Raw genomic sequence first — 25,034 nt, 5'->3', positions numbered from 1 at the left:
CTTTGTCTCAGTTTCTGCCGGCCAAGAGGTTCGTGTCGTAGGTATACGCGCTTGATTAAAAAAAAACACTTGGCAACTTAGATGCTGGAAATGGGATGGACTATCCAGAGGGAATAGGGGAAGATGGGTAACGGTCGAGGCTGGAGAGAAAACCGACAGAGTTGTGGCTGCTGGAGACGAGGCTGAGGGGCAATCATCGGTCTATCAACGTACCCACCAAGCATGTTGTCGCTTTGGAGGGCGAGGCGGCACCGAAGAAGCTCACCATTGCTTCTCTTCTTGTTCAATCACTTAGAGACGGGATTCAGCATAGTCTATGTCATAATGATTTGCATTGACTGGCACTCGAATGAAGAGCGTGGGCACCAACGATTGCAGGCTAGTGAGGCCAAGAGAAACACAGCCCAGCCCAAAACCCCATGGCTCAGCCTCACTATGCCTTCCCGCTATGCACCAACCGAGCGACAATTCTACAATCAGCAGTCTTTCCTCTACTCTACACCACAGCTCCCTTCTAGAGCTTCTCCCTGAACAAGGTACAGGAGCTCTATCATGGATAATTTCCAACACCAGCGCCTTGACTCAAACTCAGACTCCATCAGACTTCTAAAGTTGGAGCCGGCAAAATTCGGTGTTGACGAGGTTCGCTGCAGGCTACTCCACACCACGCTCTCTCGGTGTCCTGCATACTACGCGCTGAGCTACACCTGGGGCAGCAAGCGCGACGAACGGCACATCTTCGTTGACGGAAGGAGGTGCAAGGTCAGAGCCAATCTCTGGTCATTCCTCAAGCAAGCCCAAGAAACACTGCCCTCGTCAATGCTATGGATAGATGCGCTGTGCATCGACCAGCACTCGAATGAAGAGCGCGGCCACCAAGTCCAGCTCATGAGCAGCATCTACGGCAGAGCCGAAAAGGTCATCCTATGGCTGGGGAATGACGGAGTGTCCATCAGCTACCTGTTCTGGACTTTTGCGGACTCGGCTGAAGACTTGAGCCATCTGACCGAAGAGGACCTGCAGACGTACATCCGCACTCTGTACATGCTCACTCAATTTCCCTACTGGTCCCGGATGTGGATCGCGCAGGAGCTGCTGTTGGCTTCAACGGTGGAGCTGATGTACAACGACGATCTACTGCCTTGGGATCGTTTCTGGACCGGCGTTGACTCTCTGCTGCGCATCTGCGGTGAGCGGGACGTGCCCGGCACCAAGCGGTTCAGCATTACCCATTCATATGCGTACAGGCACCGAGAGCAACGAGACGTGTTCAAGCAGCTACCGGAAGGGAGCAAGTCGGCGGATCTGAATGGCCTTCTGATAAGGTATTCCTCGTCGCAATGCACTCTGATACGTGACCGGGTCGTAGGGCTGCTATCTCTGGTCGAAAGAGGAGATTCATTCAAAAACTGTTACGACGGCACGGCAGCAAATCTTGTCTTGCGTGCCTTTCTTCATTTCCGCGGGAACCTTGAACTTCTGGGCAGATTGCGCCAATGCTTGAGGGTGACGCATGCCGGGCTCTATGAAGAGCTTGCGTGCTGGCAGCCGAGCCGAATCTCTTCCACATACACAGATCCAAGTTTGTACAGGGGAGAGATGGTGCGGTTTGAAGCAGGCCATGGGTATGCACCGAGCGGGACCGGTGTGAGGTGTCTGACGTGCAATGCCACCATTGTCAGGATGGCCCAGGAGCCACTTCTCCGAAGCAGTCTACATTGTCTCGCTGGCATGGGGACAAGTTGCCACATGTTCTGCGCTGCAGACTTTTCGGACGACGGCCAGATCAGCAGCTACGCAATCTTCTTCGACAAACCAAATGGCCATGAGAAACATAAGTTTGCGAAGTTCAGGCCTCGGTCTCAAGGTCTCATGGCTATCATGAGTGAGCAACCGCAGCGAGCCTGGCATTACATCAGTATTGATCTCTTTGTGTACCTTGTCGAGTATTTGCGGCTGCCAGAAGAAGACTGGACGGCTCCGGTGCCGCCGACGAAGACGCTGATGCCAGTTCCGAAGTCTGCCAATCCATCGACTCGCCAGTCTTGGACGGATGCTCGCTTTCCATTAAGCAAAGATCCCATAGGTCATGGAACTCTCAACCTCATCGAGGTCGATCTCCTCGTCCCTGCCAAGGATGGTCGAAGCCTAGAGGAGTGGTTCGAGTTTCGCAAGGCGCGTCCCAAGTTTCGAGAGTACTTGAGCGGGCAGTGACGTCTTGCAGACGCCAGTATACTTCATATGCCCTCCTATATCTTGACACAACATGCACTTCCCGGACAGGCTTCTGTCTGGATGCCAAGCCTGAATCTCTCTCCATTTGCCTTGAACTCCATTTAGAGCTAGGACCAAACCCGTATATGGTAGTCGGGTTTTGGATCCTCGAGTAATTCCGGTCGTTGAGCGAAAGAAGGGAGATTTGCTCAGCCACCATTCATTTTAGGGGTAAAGTCGCATTCGATATCAACTCGGCCATGCGTGGTCAAGATAACAGTTCCACGCTGGAGAATGCCAACATATTTCACATGTGGTTCTCTTCTTGTGTAGAGCTCGATGTCGCTTTGTTGACCACTTGGTCTCCTCTGCTCCGTGGGTTTCTCTTTGATCTCCTTCCACTCCACCATGAATGCACCTACCGCCATGACGGCGGTCGTCACAGCGGCGACAAGGAAGACACGCGTGAGTGCATGGCTATACACAGATATGCCTGCATCGAGCTTGTCCGAGGTTACAAGGTGCCGAAGATCTGTCGCACCCGTTTCAATGATATCTTGGGCATCAACCCTCGCGACTCCTCGCAGATCGTGCACAAGACTGCTCGACAGGACATTCTGGCCCACAGCGAGATATATCGACCCGCCAAGCTGCTGAGCAAAGTATGTCAGACACATCCCGAGAGGAACATCAGCGCGCGGCAAAACGTACTGCGGAGCCAACTGCGCATTCTGGTATCCACAGCCAATCCCGAAGCCGAACAAGAGCTGATATCCGATCCATTTGTCTGGTCCTGACTCCGGTGACAGAGTTGAAAGCAGTCCAGCCCCAATCGCGGAAGGTACTGGCGCGAACAACATTGTCGGAACATAGGTGCGGATCATCTGTGTAAATGCGGCAGCGGCGATGCCAACTAACAAAAAAAGGTAATATCAGGGGGAGCGTCCTGATACCTGCTTGCGTTGCTGAAATGTTTTGGATTGCTTGGAACCAATATGGCAGGTAGAAGATGAGGATCATCACACCTCCAGAAGCCAGGAACATGTACAGTATACTGCCGGCGACTGATCGGTTCAAGACGACCCTCATTGGCGCCATGGCTGTCTCTGGAGTCTTAATCTCGACCACAACGAAAATGATGAAGAGCGCGCCAAAGGTCACGAAGAGACAGGTGATCGTTGGCGCCGACCAAGAATAGGTTGACCCGCCCCATTGAAGGCCAAGCATGAGACAGACTATTGAGGGAATGAAGAAGAAAATCCCAATCGGATCGAGAAACTTGAGCTGAGCCACAACGTTAAGCTTCTCGCGCGAAGGTGACTCGATGTTAAACAATAGAAACACCGCTACCATGGTGAAGCCACCAATGGGTAGGTTGATGTAGAAACAGGGATTTCGTGGTCGGAATCTCGACACGAGTACTTTCCATTTCCATCTCTGGACCTGAGCGTGGCCCTGAGCCTCGCTGCTTCAACCTGAGATGCTCCTGTACGTGACTGAGAAGGGTGGTAGCCGGCCTGAGCAACGGATCAATCGCGCCCACAATCTGGGCCAGGGGGCCCCGTTCCCGGCACCCGCCTATAGTTGCCAATTTACAGTAGGTCCGCAAAAGTCACCGGACACTAGTCTCTTGGCACGCCTCCTGAATACTACCCCCCCGTACACTTGATAGTTTTTTTCCATATATTTACTATGGTAGAATAGTACAATGAGTATCAATAGATAGCTTAAGCGAAGCACTTTCAGGAAATCGCATCTTCCAGATTAAAACCGCGTATACCAGCCCTTGGCCTCAATAACTGCGTTGACTCTCTCGTCCATAGACTTAATAGCATTCTTGATCTTTTTCTTATCTAGACTGGCCTAGGCCCTAGCGATAGCTCTTGCAAAGCGATCGAGGACCTCTTACGAGTCTCCTATTGTATACTGAAGCTCTAGATCGATTGCGTTGACGAGGCATTTAAGCTTAAACTAGAGGTTCTTAATAGGGTTCAAATCTAGCGAATATAGCGGCTAATCCATAATATCTATTCTATAAATATCTAGCCACTATGTTAGGGATCCCTCCCCAAACACAACAAACCGGCCAAGCACGGGCGCCAAGGTTACACAACATATCAGGGGCGCATGCTGCGCGCACCCTGCTCAAACCCTCTTCAAGGCTTTGAGTCTCTGTATATAGGGCTAGAGCTATCAGTACTAGGCGTTATTGCTTCTATCAACCTGTCTATCCACCGCTTCCCTTACACACTACTTAACCTTTTTAGCGTTATATATAGGCGCGTTGTCCTATATAAATATTCTCCTAGGCTCCTAGACTGCTAGAATGTTATCGGCGAGGACTTAGATATAGGAATTAGCTGAGTAGCCCATCTTTACTAACTCCTAAGTCGCGGGACAAGATGTATACATCGGACGATTCGCCCTCGCCAAAGATCGCTGCCTAAATTATAATAGAGATGTCTCTAGACATACCTTTGGTAGTGATTTTATCGCTATCATATTTCTGCTTAGGCGTACGGAAGACCCATTCTCTCTTGTTGCCACTGTATCAAGGATGCCTTATTGAAGATAGGCAGTACTCAGCGATAGGTAGATTCCGTGGTAATAAGTATCCTTCTACACCTATAGTAACATAAACTCATAGTATGAGGAGAGGATGCTTCTCGGATGCGAGAAGCATGCTTTTCTCATGCGGGCTGTGTGCGGCCTAAAGTGGCTTAGCGCGGTCCGGCTTGGCGCGATCTTGATTGTGCCCGGCTTCCAGGTCCCGTTTGTGATATTGCCCCCCCCTTTTGGCTTCTCGTCCCCGAGAGGCCCGTGTAGGTAGTATTTCCCTCTTACTTAGTGAGGCTCGCGTGCGAGTAGCTTACGTCCTGTATGCGCCACTTATCCACCGCCTGAATGTATCGTCTGAATGGTGCGTGTGCACCCTGTGTGAATGCATTGTGTGAATGCGCTGTTGAATGTGCCCATTGGGTGTGTGCGTGAATGTGCCATGTGAACTGTTGTGTGAATCGCTGTGTGAATGGCCATTGTGCCTATTGAGCGTGAATCGCTATTGAGCCCCATTGAACGCGTGCATGAATGCGTAACGTGAATGCGCAGCGTCAATGCGTCGTAACAATAGTATAGTCGTGAATGGCCTCATTGTGTCCTAATGCGGTCGCCTCTTGCGCCTGGGTATATAGATACCACTTCTTCTCCCTCAGTTTGTCTCTTTCTTCCTTTTTACTAGTCTCACGCAACATTCCAACGTTAGTAGCATCCGTCGCATGCTGGTCGCGTACTAATCGCTTCGCAGATGAATACTGTCGATTTCCGTCCTGGTAGCACCGCCTCAGGTGCAGGTGGCCAACCTCCTCGTCGCCCTGGCGGCCCTCGTGAGTGGTTTGTGCTTATCGCATGCGTTTCGCAGCTAACTCGCGTGCTTAGCTCCCCCCCAAACTCCCTCCAAGGCGTCTCGGCGTTCGTCCCGAGAGAAGCTGCCTTGCCAGCGTTGTCTGCGCGCGCTCCGCGCTGGTCGCGGTTGTCTGACTGGCCAGCGTGTCGCATGCGACACGCGTGCTGCTGAGGGCTATACCCGCTGCGATCGTTGCGAGCGTAGTAATCGTGCTGGTCCCAAGGGTTGTGTTCCTGTGAGTATCATACTGTTGTACGCATCCCCGTAAGCTTGTCGTATGCTTATCGCATTAGGTTCCTCTGTCCTGCGTGGCCGCTGCCAACCGTCTTCTTGCCCGTAATCAGATGATTGTGGATGGCGATCCGGACGCGCCCGCCATCGCGGCCGTCTAAGACGAAGCCTCTGCGCTATCTAGGCGCATGCAAAACGCATCAAAGGCGTCTGCGAGACGCAACCTTGCCTCTGGTTCTGGTGCCTCTGCCGCCTCCCCCTCCGCCGCCGCCCCCACCGACCGCACCGCCAACATCCTTAGTGGCATCCTTGAAGCCTTACGCTTCATGGCCGAGGCCTATGCGGTTGTCGTGGGTAGCGCGTGCTCCTCGCCTACGTTCCGCACTAACTTGTATAGAATCAATTGAATCCCCCGGTCTGGTTTGATGAGGCAGACAGTGGTCGTGGGTCGGACCCAGACCCACTGTCTGATCCTCCTAAGAGTGACGACGACGAGTAGCGTGCGGTCTGTGTGCGTCTCTCTGGCGTGTCGCCTGTGTGGCGGTTGTGTGTTTTTCCTGGTGTGTCGCCTGTGTGGCGGGTGTGTGTCCTCCTGGTGTGGCATTGCCCTTGGGCAGTGCGCGCTGTGCGCGCCTGCGGCTTGTGGCCTGGTGGTGGTTGAGACGCTGCGGCGTCACATGCGTTTCGCGTGCCTGGCCTTGGGCCAAATGCAAATCCCTTTGCTCATCTTCCTGTTCCTACTTTCCTTCTGTAGTCAGTGATCGCCTCGCGTGCGTTTCTTAAGTCTATCGCTGGTTACCACGAGTCGTCTACCTCTCCGAATCCCTTCCAGCGAACGTGGAACTCGGTTCGGCCATGCCGGCGACGCTCCCCTAGCACCTCTTGTACTTCCCATTCTTCCTCGCCTTCAATGTTGACAGGTTCAGGTATGCTAACGCCAGGACGCGCGCGATACGCCTACAATAAGGAGACATAGAACGTGTGGTGGAGCCTCCCGTACTTCTTCGGTAGCTTTAGCGTGTACGCATTGGCGCCATATTTATCTATAACCTCAAAGGGTCCTAGGAACTAGTCAGTGAGCTTTTTACTAGCGCGGAGAGTTCTGATGTTTCGGGCAGAAATAAGAACTTGATTACCGATGTTAAAGGAGATGCTTATCCTCTTCTTATCGTAGTTTTTTTTATATGCGAGTCTCACTGATCTCGCGTGTCTCCTCCGCTACAGCGAGCGATTCCATGAGGGTGATAGCTCTTTCCTCAGCTATGACGTTCACTGGCTGCTGTGTGAGCTCCTCACGGTTAACGTTTATACGTAACGTAGGCGAGAACGACAAGACTAGATCGAACGGCGTCTTCCCCGTGGAGGCATTAGGCGCTACGTTAATCGCATACTCAGCGCTGGCGAGTAGCTCCGCCCAATCCGATTACTGGTAGTTAACGTAGCATCAGAGGTAGCACTCCAGAGTCTGATTTGTCCGTTCGGTCTATCCGTCGGTCTACGGATGAAACGTAGTTGAGAATAGCCTGCGAGTCACAAGGTAGGAGTATAGAGTACCCCAGTATAAAGACGTAAACGTCGTACCCCGATCAGATATAATTGACTTCGGCGCCCTAAACCTCGTAACTACCTTCTCCAGGACCAACTGGCCCATCTATAGAGTATCGATAGTGCTGAGACATAGAGTCAAGGAAACCATCTTCGAGAATCGATCGACAATAACGAGTATCGAGTCGCATGCGTTTCGCCCGTGCATCGACGGCGGTAGCCCTACGATAAAGTCCATTGCGATATCTTACCATGGCCCATCTGGCCCTGGGAGGGGTTCCAAATGGCCGTACGGCCGATGACGAGGCACTTTCATGCGCTGGTAGATGTCGTAGGAGCTGATATATTTATGTATATCGCGCCTAATATGCGGCCACTAGTAGTATCGTATGATAGTCGCACACGTCCGAGCCCGACCGAAATGTCCACCCTGCCACGGGTCGTCATGATTTACTCTTAGTATCTCGCACCGCGTAGCAGGATCCCGTGGTATATATATATAGCCGTCTCTTCGTACGAGACCCGCATGATCCACGCTCCATGTTCCTCTGAACATTCCGCTGAGGATTTGGCTATCGGAGGTAGTGGCCTATTGCTTCTCCTGACACTAGGGGTCTAGTACCTAAAGTTGCTTCAGGCGAGTCACCAGCGACTCGCGGCGTTCTCGCCCCAGAGCCTCTTGCTCTTCGCTGATTCCTGGCGTAACTCCTTATTCTTCAGGCAGGGGGGTAACGACGCTATAGACGCTCTTTCCTCCCACTTTGTGCCCTCGGACTGCTGAACGCGTTAGAACACCTACAACGAGGCTGTCTCCGACTCGCATACTACTAGCGTACGGTTCGTATTCTTCTAGTATCCGCTTCTTTAGTAGTTCTACCAGGATATTCTCAGTTGGTGGCTCGTCTGGCCCCATATGGTCTGGCCGACGAGAGAGCCCATCTGCTGGGTTATCCTTTCCCCGTCGCCACTGAATAACGAAGTCGTACGCTGCTAGTACCTCTGCCCAGCGCATCTGTCGTCTATTCAAGACCTTCGTCTCTATGAAACTCTTCAAAGCTTCGTGGTCGGTGAGGACAATCGTGCTAGTCGTAGGCGACTTAAGGTAGTGTCTCCATACTACGAAAGTCTCAACGATTGCTAGCATTTCTCCGTCACCTGTATAGTAGTTCCGTTCCGCAGGAATCATTTTCCTCGAAAAGAATGCTACCGGTCTCCAGAGCGTGCGCCCCGCCTGCGTTTCGTACGCTTAGGTCAGCACACCCCCGATTGCTCCTCCTAAAGCGTCAACCTCGACTCGACATCGTCGATTAGGCTCATAATGTACTAGTATCGGCGCACTCGTAAAGCAGTCCTTAAGCGTGCGAAACGCTTGCGCAGCGGCAGCAGTCCATTCGAAGGGGCCCGCCTTTTTCCCTACCACCATTCCCGTAAGGAGATCAGTGATCGGAGCCACGACTTTCGAGTACTTATGGACGAAGCCCCGATAAAAGTTAGTAAAGCCCAGAAAGACCTGGACCTTACGGAATGATGTAGGGGTCGGCCACTCCTCGATGGCGCTTACCCTGTTAGGATCCATCGATACGCCTACGACTCCAACGCGGTAGCCAAGGAAGTCAACTTCGGAGACTCCAAATGCACACTTTGACAGTTTCACATACAAACGATACTTAATTAGGCGCTCAAGTACGAGTCGTACGTGCTTCTCATGCTCTTCTTCGCTACCGCTGAATATAAGTATATTATCCATATACGTAACGTAAATGTCGTCTAGCAGTCCCCGTAGTGCCTCATTAATATACGATTGGAACGATGCCGGAGTATTCGTCAACCTAAACGGCATCACTAGATACTCAAAGTGGCCGTATCGCGTACGAAACGCAGTCTTCCAGCGGTCTTCTTCGGTAATTCGGATTCGATGATATGCGTCTCTAAGATCGAGTTTAGTGAAAATCTTTACTCTACTTAAGCGATCTAGGACCTCAGGAATCAAAGGTAGAGGGTAATGGTTCTTCCGGGTGACCTTATTTAGCGTACGATAGTCGACGTAAAGTCGTAGGCTACCATCGGGTTTCGGTACGAATAGGATAGGCGCTCCTACCGGGGAGTCACTCGGTTGGATCCATCCTCTTGCCAAAGCTGTCTTAATGTACTCGCGTAGGACTCGTAGCTCATTCGCACTTATGGGGTAGAGAGGTCCGTACGGGATTGTCTCGCCCTCCTTAATGGGGATGGAGTGTCGTGTAAAGGTCTCGTCTCCAAATGCCTTAGAGTTAGGCTCTGTGAAGGCTCTAGCTAGGTCCTGTAAGTGCTGGGGAAGTTCTACTTCTTGAACCTCGATCCCCGCTAGCGTTACGCTAGCGATTTGTGTGCGATCCCCGTCTGTGTCGATGATAGGTTTAACCACTAGCATGCGTAATTGAGAGACATCTAGGTCTGCAAGGAGTTCTGCAGCTGAGACGTAGGTGACTCGCTTGTCTTTCGCAAGCCTCTCGCCCCTAGGCCTAAACTTCCATGTGCTGGTGCTCCAGTCCACGTCAGGGTTCACCTTTTTAAGCTAAGGGAATCTAAGGATAGCGTCATACTCCGTGATGTCTGTAGCGATGTACGTATGCGCATGCGATCTGCGTACTCTTCGCACGTCTGTCTCATGCGTTAAGAAGCGGTGGTTACCGTAGGTCCTGATCGGCTGTCCCGAGACAGTCCGGACGTGAACTTCAGTAGTTGTTGCCTTTGCTCCCAGTTCTGTAATGAGGAGTTGCGAGATGAAGTTCGCTTACGCCCCGCTGTCGAGTAGTACGCGTATCTCCCTTAGTCCAGCTTCTGTCTGGATCTCTACGTTCATTATGAGAGCTCGGTAGTGCTTTAGCTCTCTATCAGGGTCAGTACCTAGTAAGCCTAGCGCGACAGCGGCACTCTTCGCGCTATACTTTAGTTTTTTGGTACATCCTTTACGCTTATGTCTTACCTACGAGGCTTTGATCTATACTAATCAGCCTTGTGCCCCCTTCTACCACAGTTAAAGCATTCACTAGGGAAGGACGGTGTATCCCTCTTCGGGGCATCCTTCCTTTCTTCGCTTTGTTGTCCTCTTTCACGCGACTTGTTTGTGTATGTCGTGTGAGTCGTATGCGTATTGGTGTTAGTGCGCGTTTGCGACTTATCTTGATGCGCGGCTCGTGCCTTTTGCTTAATGACGTCCTTATGCCGCTAGGCTGAGGCGAGGATCTGTTCTCTTGATGTAATTTCTTTGTTTTCATACATGACGAGCGCGCGAATCTTAGGCGAGAGCGCGTTTAGTAGTACCTATACCGCCCGTTCGTCCTCTATCATGGGTGGAATATCTATCTTAATGTTCTCAATATGGCGTAGTAAATCTCTCGCCGACTGATTCGGCCGTTACTTAGTCGACGCCAGTCTAATAAGTGCTTCACTCTTACGAGTCGTAGGGTCTGCGATAACGCCTTTGAGGAATGTAATATAGTCGTCCCAAGTTTGGAATTCGGCATACGGGCGTGCCTATGCGTCGTCCGCCCTGTCGTCTAAGAAGGTTGCCGCGAGTAGTATGCGTTACGCATACTCATCCTCGGCGACTTCTGGGAGTGTCTGGAAGAGTTTTTTCCATCTAAGGTCGTACCTCCGGAGGCCCTCGGTCGACTTCCCGTCGAACCTTGGTGGTGGTGCGAGCTTGATGTATTTTGAAATGCCAGAGTCTTCTAAGATTGAAGAGCTTAGAGGTCGCTTGCGACTTGGTAGCGTTATGCCTGCGACTTCCATAAACCGAGTAGGTTCTCTTCCTTCAAGCTCGTCCTCCATTACTCTAAGTTCTTCCCTTCGGCGTTTATTGGCGACTTTTCTCTTAGCCTCTTCATATTGGGCTATTAGTCCCGCCTCTTCTATCTCGAGAGTGTTGAGGCCCGCGTGCGAGTCGCTTGCTTCTCGCCGGGGATGATGTTGGTCCTCTTCCTGGTCTTCGACGAGATCTTGGTCGTTTTGACCTTGTTGCTGCTGTTCTAGGGTCGCGCTCGATTCGCCCGCGGATCGTGTATGAGGAGCTATCGAGCCCCCTTTTTTATCGCTAGTCCGTCCGATCTTAAGGGATACTATGAGAATATCAAGGATGCCTTATTGAAGATAGGCAGTACTCAGCGATAGGTAGATTCCGTGGTAATAAGTATCCTTCTACACCTGTAGTAACATAAACTCATAGTATGAGGAGAGGATGCTTCTCGGATGCGAGAAGCATGCTTTTCTCATGCGGGCTGTGTGCGGCCTAAAGTGGCTTAGCGCGGTCCGGCTTGGCGCGATCTTGATTGTGCCCGGCTTCCAGGTCCCGTTTGTGATACACTGCCGCGTTGAATAGAGCATTCGTCGCTCCAGATGACTTTAAGCCAATCCTCCCACGTCCAGTCCCTATAGGCCATAGCCCATTCAAAGCGCTGTTTAGCACGTTCGTCCGTAAGCCTAGGACGCTTTTTTGCGAGCCATTTCTTGATCCTATTGTCTCTGAGTAGGCGAGAAATAGTATCGTCCGAGACATCAAGTTGATGCCTTTTTCTCAGCTCAGCGTACGAGATCTTAGGCAAGAGCTTAACTGTACGTAGAATGAGCCTTTCTAAACGCTTAGATAGCTTTTTAGGCCGTCCAGTCCGAGCGCTCTTATCTGGTTATGGATTCTGTAGTATATCTAACACTGTCGATTTCGGGATATTTATAGTGGTCGCGATTTCGCGTACAGATTTACCAGCTAGATGAAGGCCATATACTGTTCCGCGCTCAAAATCAGAATATTCACGTCTCGAAGGCATCTCTATAACAATTAAACAATAAATGAAGCGATGGTGGTTGAGAAATAATCAATTGAATTGTACACGTCTATTTGGTGGTGTGGGTGCCAAGCGACTAGTGTCCGGTGACTTTTGCGGACCTACTGTATTGCCTATGCCCTAGCCTACAGTACCCATAATTTGGCACCCGATTCAAGCTAACGTAATGGTCACAAAAGCTCCCTTTCTCTAAATTGGTTAGTCTGGGTCAAGCTTCACCATCATCCTACCTCCCCCCCTACAGTTCGTAGGGAGTCAACACAATGAGCAGTAAGTGCACATTCAGAATTGGTGCGGTTGCCATACAAATTCAATGCCAAGAGTCTTGTGCCGAGGTGGGTGTCCGCTTAACTGGGTGCGCAAACGGGTGTCCGGATACGTCCCGAGGATGTCGCGTTCGATCACGGGCTGAGGGATCTCGTGGAGAATCAGATCGTGGTATAAAACTCACCTGGCTTCTCACAACTCCTCCGATTACTTCTTTCCACTACCGAACACCGGCGTCAAGGAGGAGACACATGTGATCTCCGCATGAAGATTTTCACTGGGCTCTTACAGCGCTTTCATACGTGCATGGGCGGACATTGAAGTGGGAAGGCAAGGTCGAATAGGCAAACATCAACAGGCTGGTACCGCACTTGGAGACTCGACTGCACTGGAAGACTCGCTCATTCGTAAACGTCGTGGGCGCGAAGCACATTTCACGATCAATCATTAAAGACTCTAAAGAAAGTTGTACCAACTTTACATTGTGACATGATCAGATAACAAAGAAATCCTTTCAACATCATCCTCGGCATGGTAGCTTCATCACGGTCGTCACGTGCCAATTTACTTCAGCTCCAAGTCATTCGGGAGAAGATATCCCTGCGCATTAAACACATCGTTCCAGTAGTCAGATCTGTCACCGACCGTGTCCCAACCCTTGATGAGCTCCTCGAAGTTGACGTCCTTCAAGTAGTCCGCTAACACAGCCGCAGCATCCTGACCGTGCTTCTCCGTACGGATCAATCTTGCCGTCTCGAAATCGGTCAGACGTTGTTGAGTCTCTCTGAGCTGGCTCTCCAAGTCCTTTCCATACTTCAAAGTGTCGCTGAAAGACTGTTGAAGGCCGTCTAATGAGTCCACTGCTGTTTTCAAAGAATCCCTGAGGGCACTTAGGCTGGTCATGCTTGCCTTGAACTCATCCCAGTTCATCTTACTGTAGAATGTCTTGAAGATGTTTCTCGTGTTGAAGCCGTCGACTTTGTTAGCTGCTTCCAGAGCAGCACTGGCGGCCTTGAAGGCGACAGTTGGTCCTGCGACGACTGCTAAGCCAGCAGCAGCACCTACAAACATCACTGCTGCGGCATCGGCACCAAGCTGGAAGATGTAGTCATCCACTTCTTTCTGTTTGACAGCCATGAGCGCATCAACGGGTTTGATCTTGGCGTCGAACATGTCACGATTGTCCTTGATCAACTTGGAAAGACTCTGAAACTCCTTGTATGATTTCTCGAGACCATCTTTTGCTGTGCCGACATATCGTGATGCGTCAATAATCGCTTGCTGTGTGCCTTTGTAGAAAGTCATCCATTCAATGTCTTTGCTTTCAAGCTTCTTGAGACGCTTGCCTTGCACAGCAGACAAAGCCCTCAAGCGATTCAACGCTTTCCCAATCAGGACAAAACATCGCACATACATCGTGATAGTCTCTGACATACCGCTGTGTATCGAGACTGTACCGATGGTGTTCTCGTAACCCTTGATGGTTTGCACGTGAGGCAAGACGAGGATGGCTCTGACGTCCTTGAAGAACTCTCGAGTTTCATTCGCCCCGTCCGACAACGAGGTCTCCAGCACAGGATGGGCCTGCAAAGCGAACTGCATAGGAGCTTCGGCACTCTCGAAATCTGCCGGCTCTTGACCGTCAATCGCAGGAGCCTCAAGAGAGAACAAATTCTCTGCTGCAGCTATAGCTGAGGCCGTCGCAAAGTTGGACGTCAAGCCACTCCTCAGCATACTAGGAAGGTCCAAGTTGGCAGGGACATTAAGCAAACTCAAGACTTCTTGAGCATTACTCTTCAACTCGGGCCAGTCGATTTCGAGTATGATGGTCGAATTGAAGACGATGTCCTCTTTGATCCCGCTCTGGACGCCAACCAACGTCGACCAAATGCGGCCAAATTGCATGCTGATCTTTTGTACAAGGTCAACCCAATTCAGGTGCTGGTTCTGATAAATGACTCCGCTATCACGAAGCTTTTCCAGGGTGGCCTTCTTGTCTTCAAATGGTTGAATGTCTCTTCGGCGCTGTGCATCATAATCTTCAGCTCGATCCTGGATTGCCTTCATCAATCTTTCTCGTGACCAAAAGAGCTGTGTAATCATTGGGATCTCGTCTTGAATCCATCCCATCTTCTGCCACCATCCACTGTTTGTGGAATTGATGAGTCCTTCTTGTGCTTTGATCTCTGTGACTACCTTGTTGCGGGCATCCGTGACTGCATGATTGATCGTGTTAAAACCGTTATTGAGCTTCGCTGTGACATTTGCAAGGTCACCACACAGACCAGCAGCGTTACTGAGGTATGGCTTTGCCTGAGCAAGCTTTTGCTCGTCTGTCATGTCCTTATTGATGTCTTTCGCCCAATCCTGCATGATGCCCGCAAGCTTGATAGTGTCCATGACAACTGCGCCTGAGATGAATTTGGCTCCCATCAGCAAGCTACCACTTGAGACGCTCCCAAGTCCATCTAGGTATAATGTGGTATTGTTGTACGCAAGGAGTTCCTTCAGTCCAGGATTGAGCCAGACCGAAACCCCCTGTTTGACGAGGTCTATGTCGAACCACTTTCCCGACTTGATAATCATGTCTGCCTTGAGGACAGTAGGCGCATCAAGCAGTCGCGTACTGACGTCCATATGTCCCTCGAAAGCATCAAAATCGCCTCTATCCAAAGCCATAATGGCCTGGTCGGAATAACTCACACAAGCCTGGTCAGTCAGAAGCTGGACTCTGCTTGGGATGTAGTACTGATGCTCATGTGACACTTGACCTTTCAACTCCTGATGCTCTGAATTTCCGGTTTGCACAGAGAATTCTCTGCTTGAGGCTGATTGAGGCAGAGATGATAGTACAGTCACCTCCGTTTTGTCCGCCTGTATGTCGTCTCCAAGGGGCTGATTGACAGCCTCGATCAAGGCCTGAAAGGTAGTCTCGCTTGAGATCGGAGCTTCCAAAAATGTTGCAGAGAAGCCTGCACTATCGGTACCCGACTCTGGGATGATGATGCCTTGAGCATTCAGCATGTCAAGGTATTTCTGAGAGCCGCTTTCGAGGTCCGTTGCATTTTCCTTGGCTGTTTCAATTGTCAGACTGCTGAACATGTCATCGAATAATTCGTCAGCCAGGTCTTTGGTCCATCCAAGTAGATCTCCAGAATTTTGCGTCATCCGGCCCCAGAACATGTTCAGGGCTTGGTACTGAATTTCGAGTTCACCGAATTTTGGCGTGATTGCCTTCACTGTTTTTAGTGACGTGTTCAACGATGATATACTTGCCTCCGTCTTGGCGATATCTGACATCATCTCGCTCTCTTTCGACTCGTATATTTTGTTGACGATGAAAGCTGCTGCAAAGATGCAACCAAGTCCGATCACGACAGCAGGTGCGGCCACACCTGCTGTCAATATGATCAACACCGCCGCTAGAGATTTACGATCAGCCCAAGGCACGGAGATGACACAGGACAGGTAGCAAGACCGTGCTGCCGCAAAGCTGACTTACAGATGAGTATCACAACCAGACTCCAAAATTGCACATCTCGAATCTTCTTCAGGGCTCCTTGCTGACTTTCGAGTGTTTTCTTCAGTGTTGCAAGTTCTCCCTCCATGCGCTTCTGCAAGGTTGTAAGCTCTTTGCTGATGCCCCTGAGAGCAACACCCATATTGACAATGGCGTTAGATGCATTGACGGAAGCTTTGTTGATGGTGGTAGCAATTTTTAATGCGCCCTGCACACCTCGTGCGACTGCTCGCTCTTTGATTTTTGCTTTCGCGCTATCATCGGATGCTTTCTCGTACTCGTCTGCATCCTTACTCATGAGCCTCAAGAGTGCGAGGTGTTGCTTCGAGGACCTACTGATGGTCCTCACCATTGGCATCACATCGACCTGGGTCTTCAAATATTGATCACGTAACATCTGGGTCAGAGTTTTGAGATCTAGCAAAGAGCCAGGCGCAGCAACTCCGATGTGGGTGATCTCAGGACTGTCGATCACAAGATTCCAAGAAGTGTCTTCCTTGGCTCTCTCCTCATCATCCAGGGCTTTCGAAACTCTTTGACGGTAAAGCTTCTTGTTGCGGAGAGCAATCAGACCTTCTTCGTTGGAGCTCAGTGCTTCAGTCGTTGCTTGCAATGTTTTGTCTTTGATCTCAAGCTTGGTCACGTCTTTGTCTTTGGGATTGATGCTCCAGGAGTACGAGCTTGTATCGATACCGTAGAGCTTCCCAGCATAGTAACAGATGTTCTTGAACTTTACAGTACTCGGTTTCCCACCAGATGTCACTGTGACGTCGCTGAAGGTCATGTTGTCTTTGAGATCATTGCCTTTGAACACTTTCACTTTGCCATCCTTGTCAACAATGAATAGGTTGAATGTCGGCATTGCGTCCGCAGTGACGCTTTCAGCGTGTGCTGCAACGGAGACCAGATCAGCTGCAGGCATACATTGATCGCCGACTTTTTTCCAGCCGTCGAGGTACAGTTTTGGCCAGTTGTTCTTCGCTTCTGCACGCTTGCTGTCGGTCATAGGCCGAGGTTCCTTCCGCCATAGACTCCGGCCAACACTTAGATAGAAGGACCCAAAGTACGGGAACATGTGAACCTCGCCTTTGGTAGTATCAGCCTCAGCTGGCAGGTTGTCCAGATGAGCCCAGCTTTCGGTGATTGTCCCTGTACCATCACCTGTGGCAGTTTTGTTCAAATACCTAATAGCTCTACCTGCTAGACCGACAATGGGTGATGTGTTGAGTGTTGCATTATACTTATCGAGGTTGGGTTGTGACTGGAAGACGATCAGCTGTTGCCATTATTCTTGCAATATTGCGGCTCTCACCAGGACTTCATCAAAATTGTTGAGAATTGGCGTGGCCGCATTGACCATGGTGTTCATAGTCAGTGCCGCTCCCTTACTCTTCTCACCTTTGAGGAACTTTCTGACCTCTTCAATCGCAGCGATTTGCTCTGGTGTCTTTCCGATTGGCTTTGAAGCGTCCTTTGGTGCTTCAAATCCAAACGGTTCTGATTGCCCATTTGCTTTGAGGGAGACATCCTCAAAAGCGTGTATGCCTTGCGCAGCACCATTGCCTCTTAGCAAGGACAAGGATGTATCAATAGTGTTCATGACCTGCAACATCACTGCTAAGCTATAATACGTTTGGCCTGCACGTGCAGCTTACCTTGTTGTACATCTTGGTGTTGTGCTCAATGGCTTCGGGGTCATCTGTGACGTTGTCATCACGACGGACCTCAGTAATGATCTCATTGCTGATGATGTCCAGGAACGGGAGCACCTGATATGGAGAAAACATGGTGATAGCCGACTTGCTGAAGTGCGAGTTAGAGGAAAACGATGAATGACACGCGGCAAGATGGGCAGGGAAGACTTGCACGTTGCAGGATAAAGAAAAGATTCTTATACCTTGTCCTTTAAGGAAACCATCTTCAGCGAAGTCTCGGCCCAAAAGTCCCGCACCTACTCCTCAGAAGATGCTACCGTCGAAGAAGCTGTCATCGAGGCCCACGGTAGAAAGGCTACTCAATTCCAGCTGTAGGTATATGAGCTGATGTTCCAGGTGCATTGGCTCAAGCCACAATTTCAACTTGTTCCGTCTCGTGGTGTGTTAAAATATGCATCCACGGTGTTCGCGATAAGACTTGGCTTCAGCTGTGCCTTCACCGCAAGTGCGAAGTCTTTGACCTGCATGCTTCGCGTTAATCCTTTACTCAGCACAGTTCACGATGGTCAGTAGAATGAAAAGGGTCAAAGTACGTTGTTGACGTAACTTGAGCCTCTCTGCGACAGCTTGAACTTGACAATCAGGATTGATTGAGTCGGTCCTCGCACCTGGTTCCACGTTGTTATGTGGCCTCGTCTTGTGATTTCAAAGGCGTTTACATGAGCATGCATGAGAACTCAACCTTCAACACAAATCTTTGTTCACGAAACAAGATTCATGCGCTAATAATGTCAACGAATATGCGTCTGTGACCGAACACTAGAGCTGTAGTAAGCTGGAGCCGCAGCACTCGATGTGTTATCGTCTCAGACTATTGTCTGCTTGACCGGCAGCTGAGAAAGAGTCTGGACCCCTCCCAGCTGTACAAACACAGTTCTGTGGCTGAAGACATCGAGAAGGCTGGCTGAACTGGTTGATGTCGGTGAGCGATTGTGATCTGGGAAAATCATGATGTGATATACGCGCAGTTGTCAGCACGGCGCTAAAGTGGGCGAACATCACAAGCAGTGAATTTGGGGGGCTAAGTATTTTCAGCTGAGGTTCAGTTGCTACAGCCACGTTCGTATCTACCAAGCAGGGCATCACCAATATACGCTAAGATGGAAGGCGTGGTTCAAGCGGACGGGGTAGAACTATAGTTTGCGGGGCTCTCTCGACGGAGACGACGTCTCGGCTTGCCCCGATCAGTCAAAGTCCTCGCTTCTTGATGCCTGAAACGCTTGAGTTCTGGCTAGACTTTGAGACTGCCTGCGAGCTCGGTTCTACCTCTCCATTTCCCCGTCTATCTGTGGAATGTTTCTGTTTGCCTGGACATATGTAACTGCAGATGCCGTCTCCATTGACTGAAGCACCATTGGTAGCAGTATGAAGGTGGCTGGCTGAGCACCACATGTGTTTACAACAAAGGTTATGAAGTAGGAGCTGAATTGTGGACCAGCTTACGATGCGTAGGATCAGCCAATTTCAGTCGACCGTATGATCATGACTACAGAACGATGTCAGGGTCAAATCTAAGATCCGCACACTTACTGCATATGATGCTGTGGTCAAAACCCATACATCAATAGTCACGCATCTTCTTGAATTTATCAACCTTCGCATCAGCTTCGACCTACATCAAACTGGCTGAAGCATTTGATCCTTGGTGTGGTGATATCAACGAACGTGCCATGGCAGCCCTTGTCTCCGGCAGAACTAATCCAATGGCCTCCGAAACGGTGACTACCGCTCCACCTACGAAGGAGATGCAATATCCCTGCGACACGCAGGAGGAGAACGATCCCAGCTTTGGTGCTGCACCGCTTTCCAACCTTGCCGGAACCACAGGCGATAACGCTCCAGACGAGCCAGATTCACTTGTGGTGGGCTTTGGAACTATCGTTCCGCGGTGGGATGTGGATCGACCAAATGGCAGGAGACTCCAATATTTTGTGCAAGCAGAAAGCTTTCCGTCTGCGGACAAGGCTCGCATAGCAGCTAGCAACTTTCAGCATGCAGCCGATTCTTGGAACGAACTGAACTTTGGCATCACGATTTCTGAAGCTGATGTCCAAGACACTGCGAATTTTTACCTTGTCTACAAAGTCAATCCTACCATCGGACCAGGATCGAGGACACTTGCTCGAGCCTTTTTCCCTCATGAGATTGATCAAGACGTGATTGTCTTCAAAAAGGGTTTCGATCCTGATGGTTTGCCTATCTTGAAGAACGTCTTTCAGCACGAGATTGGTCACATACTTGGACTCCGGCATGAGTTCGCCATTACGGGGGACGACCGTAAGAAAATTAAGGCTGAGGGCAACGGTGCAATCCAATTTCTAGGCATGAACTACAACTCGATCATGAGCTATAATTTCCCTCCGAAGATGCAGGACAGTGACAGAGAATCGACCATTCAATTCTATGGACTGGCAAATGGTTTCATGATGGGCACAAGCCCTGTCACGGACTATATGCCGCAAATTCGACGGCGAAACAGATAGGTCTTGCGAACCATGTGGTGAGAGTGAGGCTTTCAGTAGCTAGTCATGCTTCCATACTGTGCAAAACGTAGTGAAGACGCAGCAATGTTCGAATGTCAGATTTGTCTACAATGAAAGGGAGCTTTGACGAATAAGTAGTCCAATTTAGGTTGCTATGGAAATGTAGGGTGCAACTCTGTTAATACTATTGATAGTCGCCAGCCTGACATAGTAACAACTATGACTGACCATCCTTGAAGCTGTGATCTTACCTTACTACTAGATAGGTAGACTTGTTGTCTTATTCTAAGGAGCTGAGCAGACTGTTACGAACATGACCTTCGAGGAGGCCAACTCACCTACGAAGGAAAGGTGTGACGAGGTCAGGTGGAAGGCTGGGAATGGGTCTACGGGCAGTGCAAGGCTGAGCAGCGGATCATCATACCACCGGAGATGATGAATGCCGATCCCAAGCCTGCAACAGCTCGTCCCACGATGAAGATAACAGAGGAAGGAGCTGCACCACATAGTACGGAACCAGCTTCGAACACAAGGATCGAGAGCAGAAAGAGACGTTTTGTAGAGTGAAGCTGATAAGCAGCGTGGTTTTTGATACCTCAGGTATCGAAAGGTATTATGATAATACTAGTATTAGCGCGTATCATAAGTATCGAAGGTATCATAATACTTTAGTAGAAGCGTTTAGGGGCCAAAACTAACGGAAGGCCGAGTAAAGGGGGGGGCGGAAATTTAAGAGCGCCTTTACGCTAGACTATATATAGATAGACTAGGCTCGATCTAACTACGTTAGTCTAGATATAGTACTAGTATCGAGATGCTAAGAGTATCATCATGATACTAATACTATCTAATTCATACTAGTATTGTATCAGGCTTATCGATACAGTATTGGAAACCACGCTGCTGATAAGCGCGGCCAGAGATAACGTTGAAGCAGGCACAAAGCCAATGTGTAGGCGCTGCCGTACCAGGCAACATCTTGGATGGAATCGAATTCGTCGGGGATTCTAGGAATGGCAGTTGCAATAATGCTCCGATCCTGATGGAGCAGATATTCGTCAGTCACGGCACGGCGTCGAGGGTGTGGAAGAGGGTGTAGAGACTCACCAAAGCAACCAGGAAAATAACGAGATACATGCCCACGACAATGGTCCAGAACTTCGGCGATCCGAGATCATAATTCCTCTCGGCATCTTCATGTTCATCCACGGCTTCGCCACGCTGGCTGGGCACAGGAGCAGCCTCGTGGTCGGCTCGCTGCGTAGATGATGCGACTTTCATCATCTGGGCTGCTTGAGCTAGGTAATGAGCTATCTACTAAGGCTGCGCACCAAGCCATGGTTTATTGTTGGGCGATGAGCCTGATGTTATGTATTCCTCCAGCCGGGAGAAGTATACCGGTTCAATTTCATGGGATCTATGCGAAAACCCGAGAGCCCGGAGCGGTCGAGGTGCGTTCTCGAATGATGATTGGCTCCTCGGACACGTGTAACCCGGAGTCCCACATGCAAGGCTGGGCGTGACCTTTGTATTCCGCTGATCCTCGGATTTCTCATGTCCACCATACATCTCCCACTGCTTGCTAGACGAAGTACGAGCGCTCATTGGTGGCTCCTTCGACCATGGAAAGAGGACAGCTAGATCTGCCGCTCATGCCGTCTCGTGTTGGCCAATCTCCGCGAGTGCTTGCCTGCACTTCCTGGCAGCAGCGCAAGGTCAAATGCGACCGCAAATTCCCCTGTGCCAATTGTGTCAAGTCTCAAGCCCGGTGCGTCCCGGCAACGCGAAATCGACGCCAATCAAGGCGACCAGAGAGGAAGCTGTTGGATCGTCTGCGCAAATACGAGGCACTCCTACATCAGAACTAAGTCCCATTTGGACGGCTTCCCGAAGAACCAGCCTTCAGCCATGATGTCCCTCCCGGTAGCGATGGTGTGGACAGTTCGAACGAGGAAAATCCTCAGACAACGGACAAAATTTGGTCGCCCGTAACTGCTGGTGATGAAACTACGAGTCATGACAGGACCAAGTGCGTGTCATCAACTAAGTAGTGCGCCGCTCACTAATATCGGCAGAAATTCATGGCTCGCAATGAGCCAAAGGGTAAGTAGGCTCTAATCCGGAACGTGTGCCTCTCCGATCCAATGTTAACAAGCCCACTAAAGCAAAATCGAGACAGGTACGACGACACCATCTCTTCCAATCACGCCGCGAGCGAGACCGCGGCCAAGCAGGCGCTCAATGAATCTTCTTCCGACAAGGTCGACAACCTCTTCTTTGGTTCGAGCAGACCAGTGGTCGATATTGCGATTCTTCACCCCACCCCTACTCAGGTGTTCAAGCTCTGGCAAATTTATCTGGACAACGTGGATCCCCTCCTCAAGATCACTCAGGCGCCCACTCTTCAAGCACGGCTCGTCGATGCGGCAAACAATCTTGCGAGGGTCCGAGATCCTAACCTCGAGGCGCTCATGTTCGGCATCTATTGCATCTCGGTCCTCAGCCTCACTCAAGAGCAGTGCCAGGACACTTTCGAGATTTCAAAGGAAGACCTGTCGACGAGGTTCCAGCGCGGCTGCCAGAAGGCTCTAGCAGAGTGCAGGTTTATACGAACCACCGATCGCGACTGTCTGACCGCTCTATTCCTCTATCTTGTAAGACCAAAACATAGTCTTGGTTCTCTCTCTTCGCACTGACCAAAATTTAGCTTTCTATTACACCCCAAACCGTTCCTCGGTCACTATCCGTTATCCTAGCCATTGCCATTCGCATTTCCCAGAACATGGGGATGCATAGTGAGGCTGCTCTGGCCAAGCACACCCCTTTTGAGGCTGAACTACGCCGTCGGTTATGGTGGTCGCTGGTGTTGTTTGACACGAGGATGTGCGAGCTCGCAAGTTCCAGGATCCGAACATTGGATCCCACTTGGGACTGTAAAGCCCCCCTGAATGTGAACGACTCCGATTTACGGGTGGACATGAGAGTGCCGCCTATAGCCCAGGCACGATGCTCCGAGGCACTTTTCATGGTTGCATGTTGCGAAGTAAGCGAGTTCGCTCGCCATACAGCTTTCCACATCAACTACATCAATCCGTCTTTGATGGCCTTCGCGCGGCATGGCTCGAAAGGTCCAGATTCCGAAACAGTGGAGTTAGCAAACCTGGAACAAGCCATCGAGAATCGATATTTCCAATTTTGTGATGAAGACAGCCCCGTACACTGTATGACAATGTGGACGACCCGCGCATACTTGGCCAAACTCCGCCTTCTGGAACATCAGTCAAAGTATTCCGGCCGACGACAGACCGACTCGCAATGCGACACCGCTACTTCTTACACCGTCGCGATGCTCGCGAGCGACACGAAAATCATGACCTCCTACCTCCCAAAGAGGTTTCTTTGGCTCAATCACCACCTCTTCCCGTTCCTGGGCTACATGCAGATCGCACACGGCCTGAGGATGCGACCTCTCTGTGGACAACGGCAGCGGGCGTGGGAGGTCATGAGCGATAACTATGAAGTCTGGTCGTCTCATTTGACAGACAACAGATCTTTCTTCCTCGCTTTCGCCAAGATTATCATGGTCACTTGGAAGACGTACGATGCGGCAGTACGAGGAACGACGAGAACTGTTCAGGTGCCGAGCATCATACTACGGATGAAGCAGACGCTGGAGGAGATGACTCGACAGTCAAGCAATGTGGAAGCCAGCAACGCCTTTTTTGGTACGCACATGCAGAGCGGCGAGATTGCAGCGTCCATACCCGTGGAACTTCATGAAATTACCCTCGAGATGTTTCGCGGCATTCCGGGACCCCCCCTCGACAGTCCCGAACTCCAGCAAATCAACTGGGACATTTTTTCATGGTCACTTTAGTGGCCAGGCTGCCAAACTGGAGAGAAAGGGACACTGGTTGGTAGACCGCGTTGAAAACCTGTTGCCTTCGCTGGATGTTGTGACATACTTGACTTGTGACTTGACTTGTGACTTTGCAGGTCCTTGAGGGATATCCCGGTCTGGAGGACGATCCTCAACGGATTCCGGGCGCCTGTCACTTTCGATTGCGAACTGCTGCCTGTTTGAAGGATCCCACCGCGTGATCCTCGGTTGTAACCCAGCGAAGGGAAAGGCCTCACCCATAAGCCGTAGTCTATTACGGTCACATGGTAAGATGCCTGAGGCTCGAATATTAAGGCATCCAGATATTACCGGGGGACTTTGGCTGTGGCATCATCGCCAAGTACAGAACTTTGACTCGCCCTCACTTGTTGGCCAGCTGATCTTGCATATGGACGAATTGGTCCCAGCGTTTCAGCCTTGCACAACAACGTCAGCTGGGTCTAGCCCCCATGTTCCAGGCAGACTCCTTTTCATTTTTCACGCTGCGAGCATCGTCGCAAGGGCTGGGGTTCAGGGTGAATGCCTCCGGTCCTCCTCCTTCCCGGCCGGCCCACAGCTGCGCTCCAGCTGAATCACTTTTGACCGAGTCGGCGAGCTTCGGGTCACTCGTTGTCGACCTTTGCTGCTGTCGGTATTGCCCATTCTTGACCATGGTCAGTCTTTGCCGAACAGAATGCACGCGGGCATGCACATTGCCTTTTCTTGATCTCCCGCCATTCCTCTCTTCTCTTCGACATTCCGTCAGTTATGTGGACTCGCACGAGATGGGAGGAGGCTCCAGTATTATCCATGCCGCGAGTCTGTACATACGCCGGACACTGAAAGTGTATAGTCCTCGCATGGACAGCGTCCCTCTCGGGACATGTTTCCACTCGATCCTGGAACAGGCATCAGAAAGTGATCTGGTGTCAAAACCGGGCTCGTTATCCCAT

General features: G+C 50.7%; 5 protein-coding genes across 5 annotated transcripts; 2 read left to right on the top strand and 3 right to left on the bottom strand.

Annotated features, from left to right (window-relative positions):
- Positions 1 to 552: 552 nt before the first annotated feature.
- On the top strand, positions 553 to 2,214 carry PV07_10200 (uncharacterized protein; the record flags this gene model as incomplete). Its single annotated transcript, XM_016397514.1, has 1 exon — positions 553 to 2,214. One exon carries the CDS (start codon positions 553 to 555, stop codon positions 2,212 to 2,214), a length of 1,662 nt encoding a protein of 553 aa, XP_016244705.1.
- A 209-nt stretch (positions 2,215 to 2,423) lies between these two features.
- On the bottom strand, positions 2,424 to 3,567 carry PV07_10199 (uncharacterized protein; the record flags this gene model as incomplete). Its single annotated transcript, XM_016397513.1, has 2 exons — positions 2,424 to 2,867; positions 2,926 to 3,567. 2 exons carry the CDS (start codon positions 3,565 to 3,567, stop codon positions 2,424 to 2,426), a joined length of 1,086 nt encoding a protein of 361 aa, XP_016244704.1.
- A 9,480-nt stretch (positions 3,568 to 13,047) lies between these two features.
- Positions 13,048 to 17,790, bottom strand: PV07_10198 (uncharacterized protein; the record flags this gene model as incomplete). Its single annotated transcript, XM_016397512.1, has 4 exons — positions 13,048 to 15,905; positions 15,986 to 17,264; positions 17,316 to 17,606; positions 17,659 to 17,790. The coding sequence occupies 4 exons, from the start codon at positions 17,788 to 17,790 to the stop codon at positions 13,048 to 13,050; spliced, it is 4,560 nt and encodes a 1,519-aa protein (XP_016244703.1).
- A 3,285-nt stretch (positions 17,791 to 21,075) lies between these two features.
- Positions 21,076 to 21,485, bottom strand: PV07_10197 (uncharacterized protein; the record flags this gene model as incomplete). Its single annotated transcript, XM_016397511.1, has 2 exons — positions 21,076 to 21,240; positions 21,309 to 21,485. 2 exons carry the CDS (start codon positions 21,483 to 21,485, stop codon positions 21,076 to 21,078), a joined length of 342 nt encoding a protein of 113 aa, XP_016244702.1.
- Positions 21,486 to 21,853: 368 nt separating this feature from the next.
- Positions 21,854 to 24,078, top strand: PV07_10196 (uncharacterized protein; the record flags this gene model as incomplete). Its single annotated transcript, XM_016397510.1, has 4 exons — positions 21,854 to 21,969; positions 22,108 to 22,230; positions 22,381 to 22,855; positions 22,909 to 24,078. 4 exons carry the CDS (start codon positions 21,854 to 21,856, stop codon positions 24,076 to 24,078), a joined length of 1,884 nt encoding a protein of 627 aa, XP_016244701.1.
- Between the last annotated feature and the right edge of the window lie 956 nt (positions 24,079 to 25,034).

Source organism: Cladophialophora immunda (assembly GCF_000835495.1).
Source record: "Cladophialophora immunda strain CBS 83496 unplaced genomic scaffold supercont1.6, whole genome shotgun sequence".
NCBI lineage: Eukaryota > Fungi > Ascomycota > Eurotiomycetes > Chaetothyriales > Herpotrichiellaceae > Cladophialophora > Cladophialophora immunda.
The sequence above is the reverse complement of the archived record's forward strand: the minus strand, read 5'-3'. Positions and strand labels throughout refer to the sequence as shown.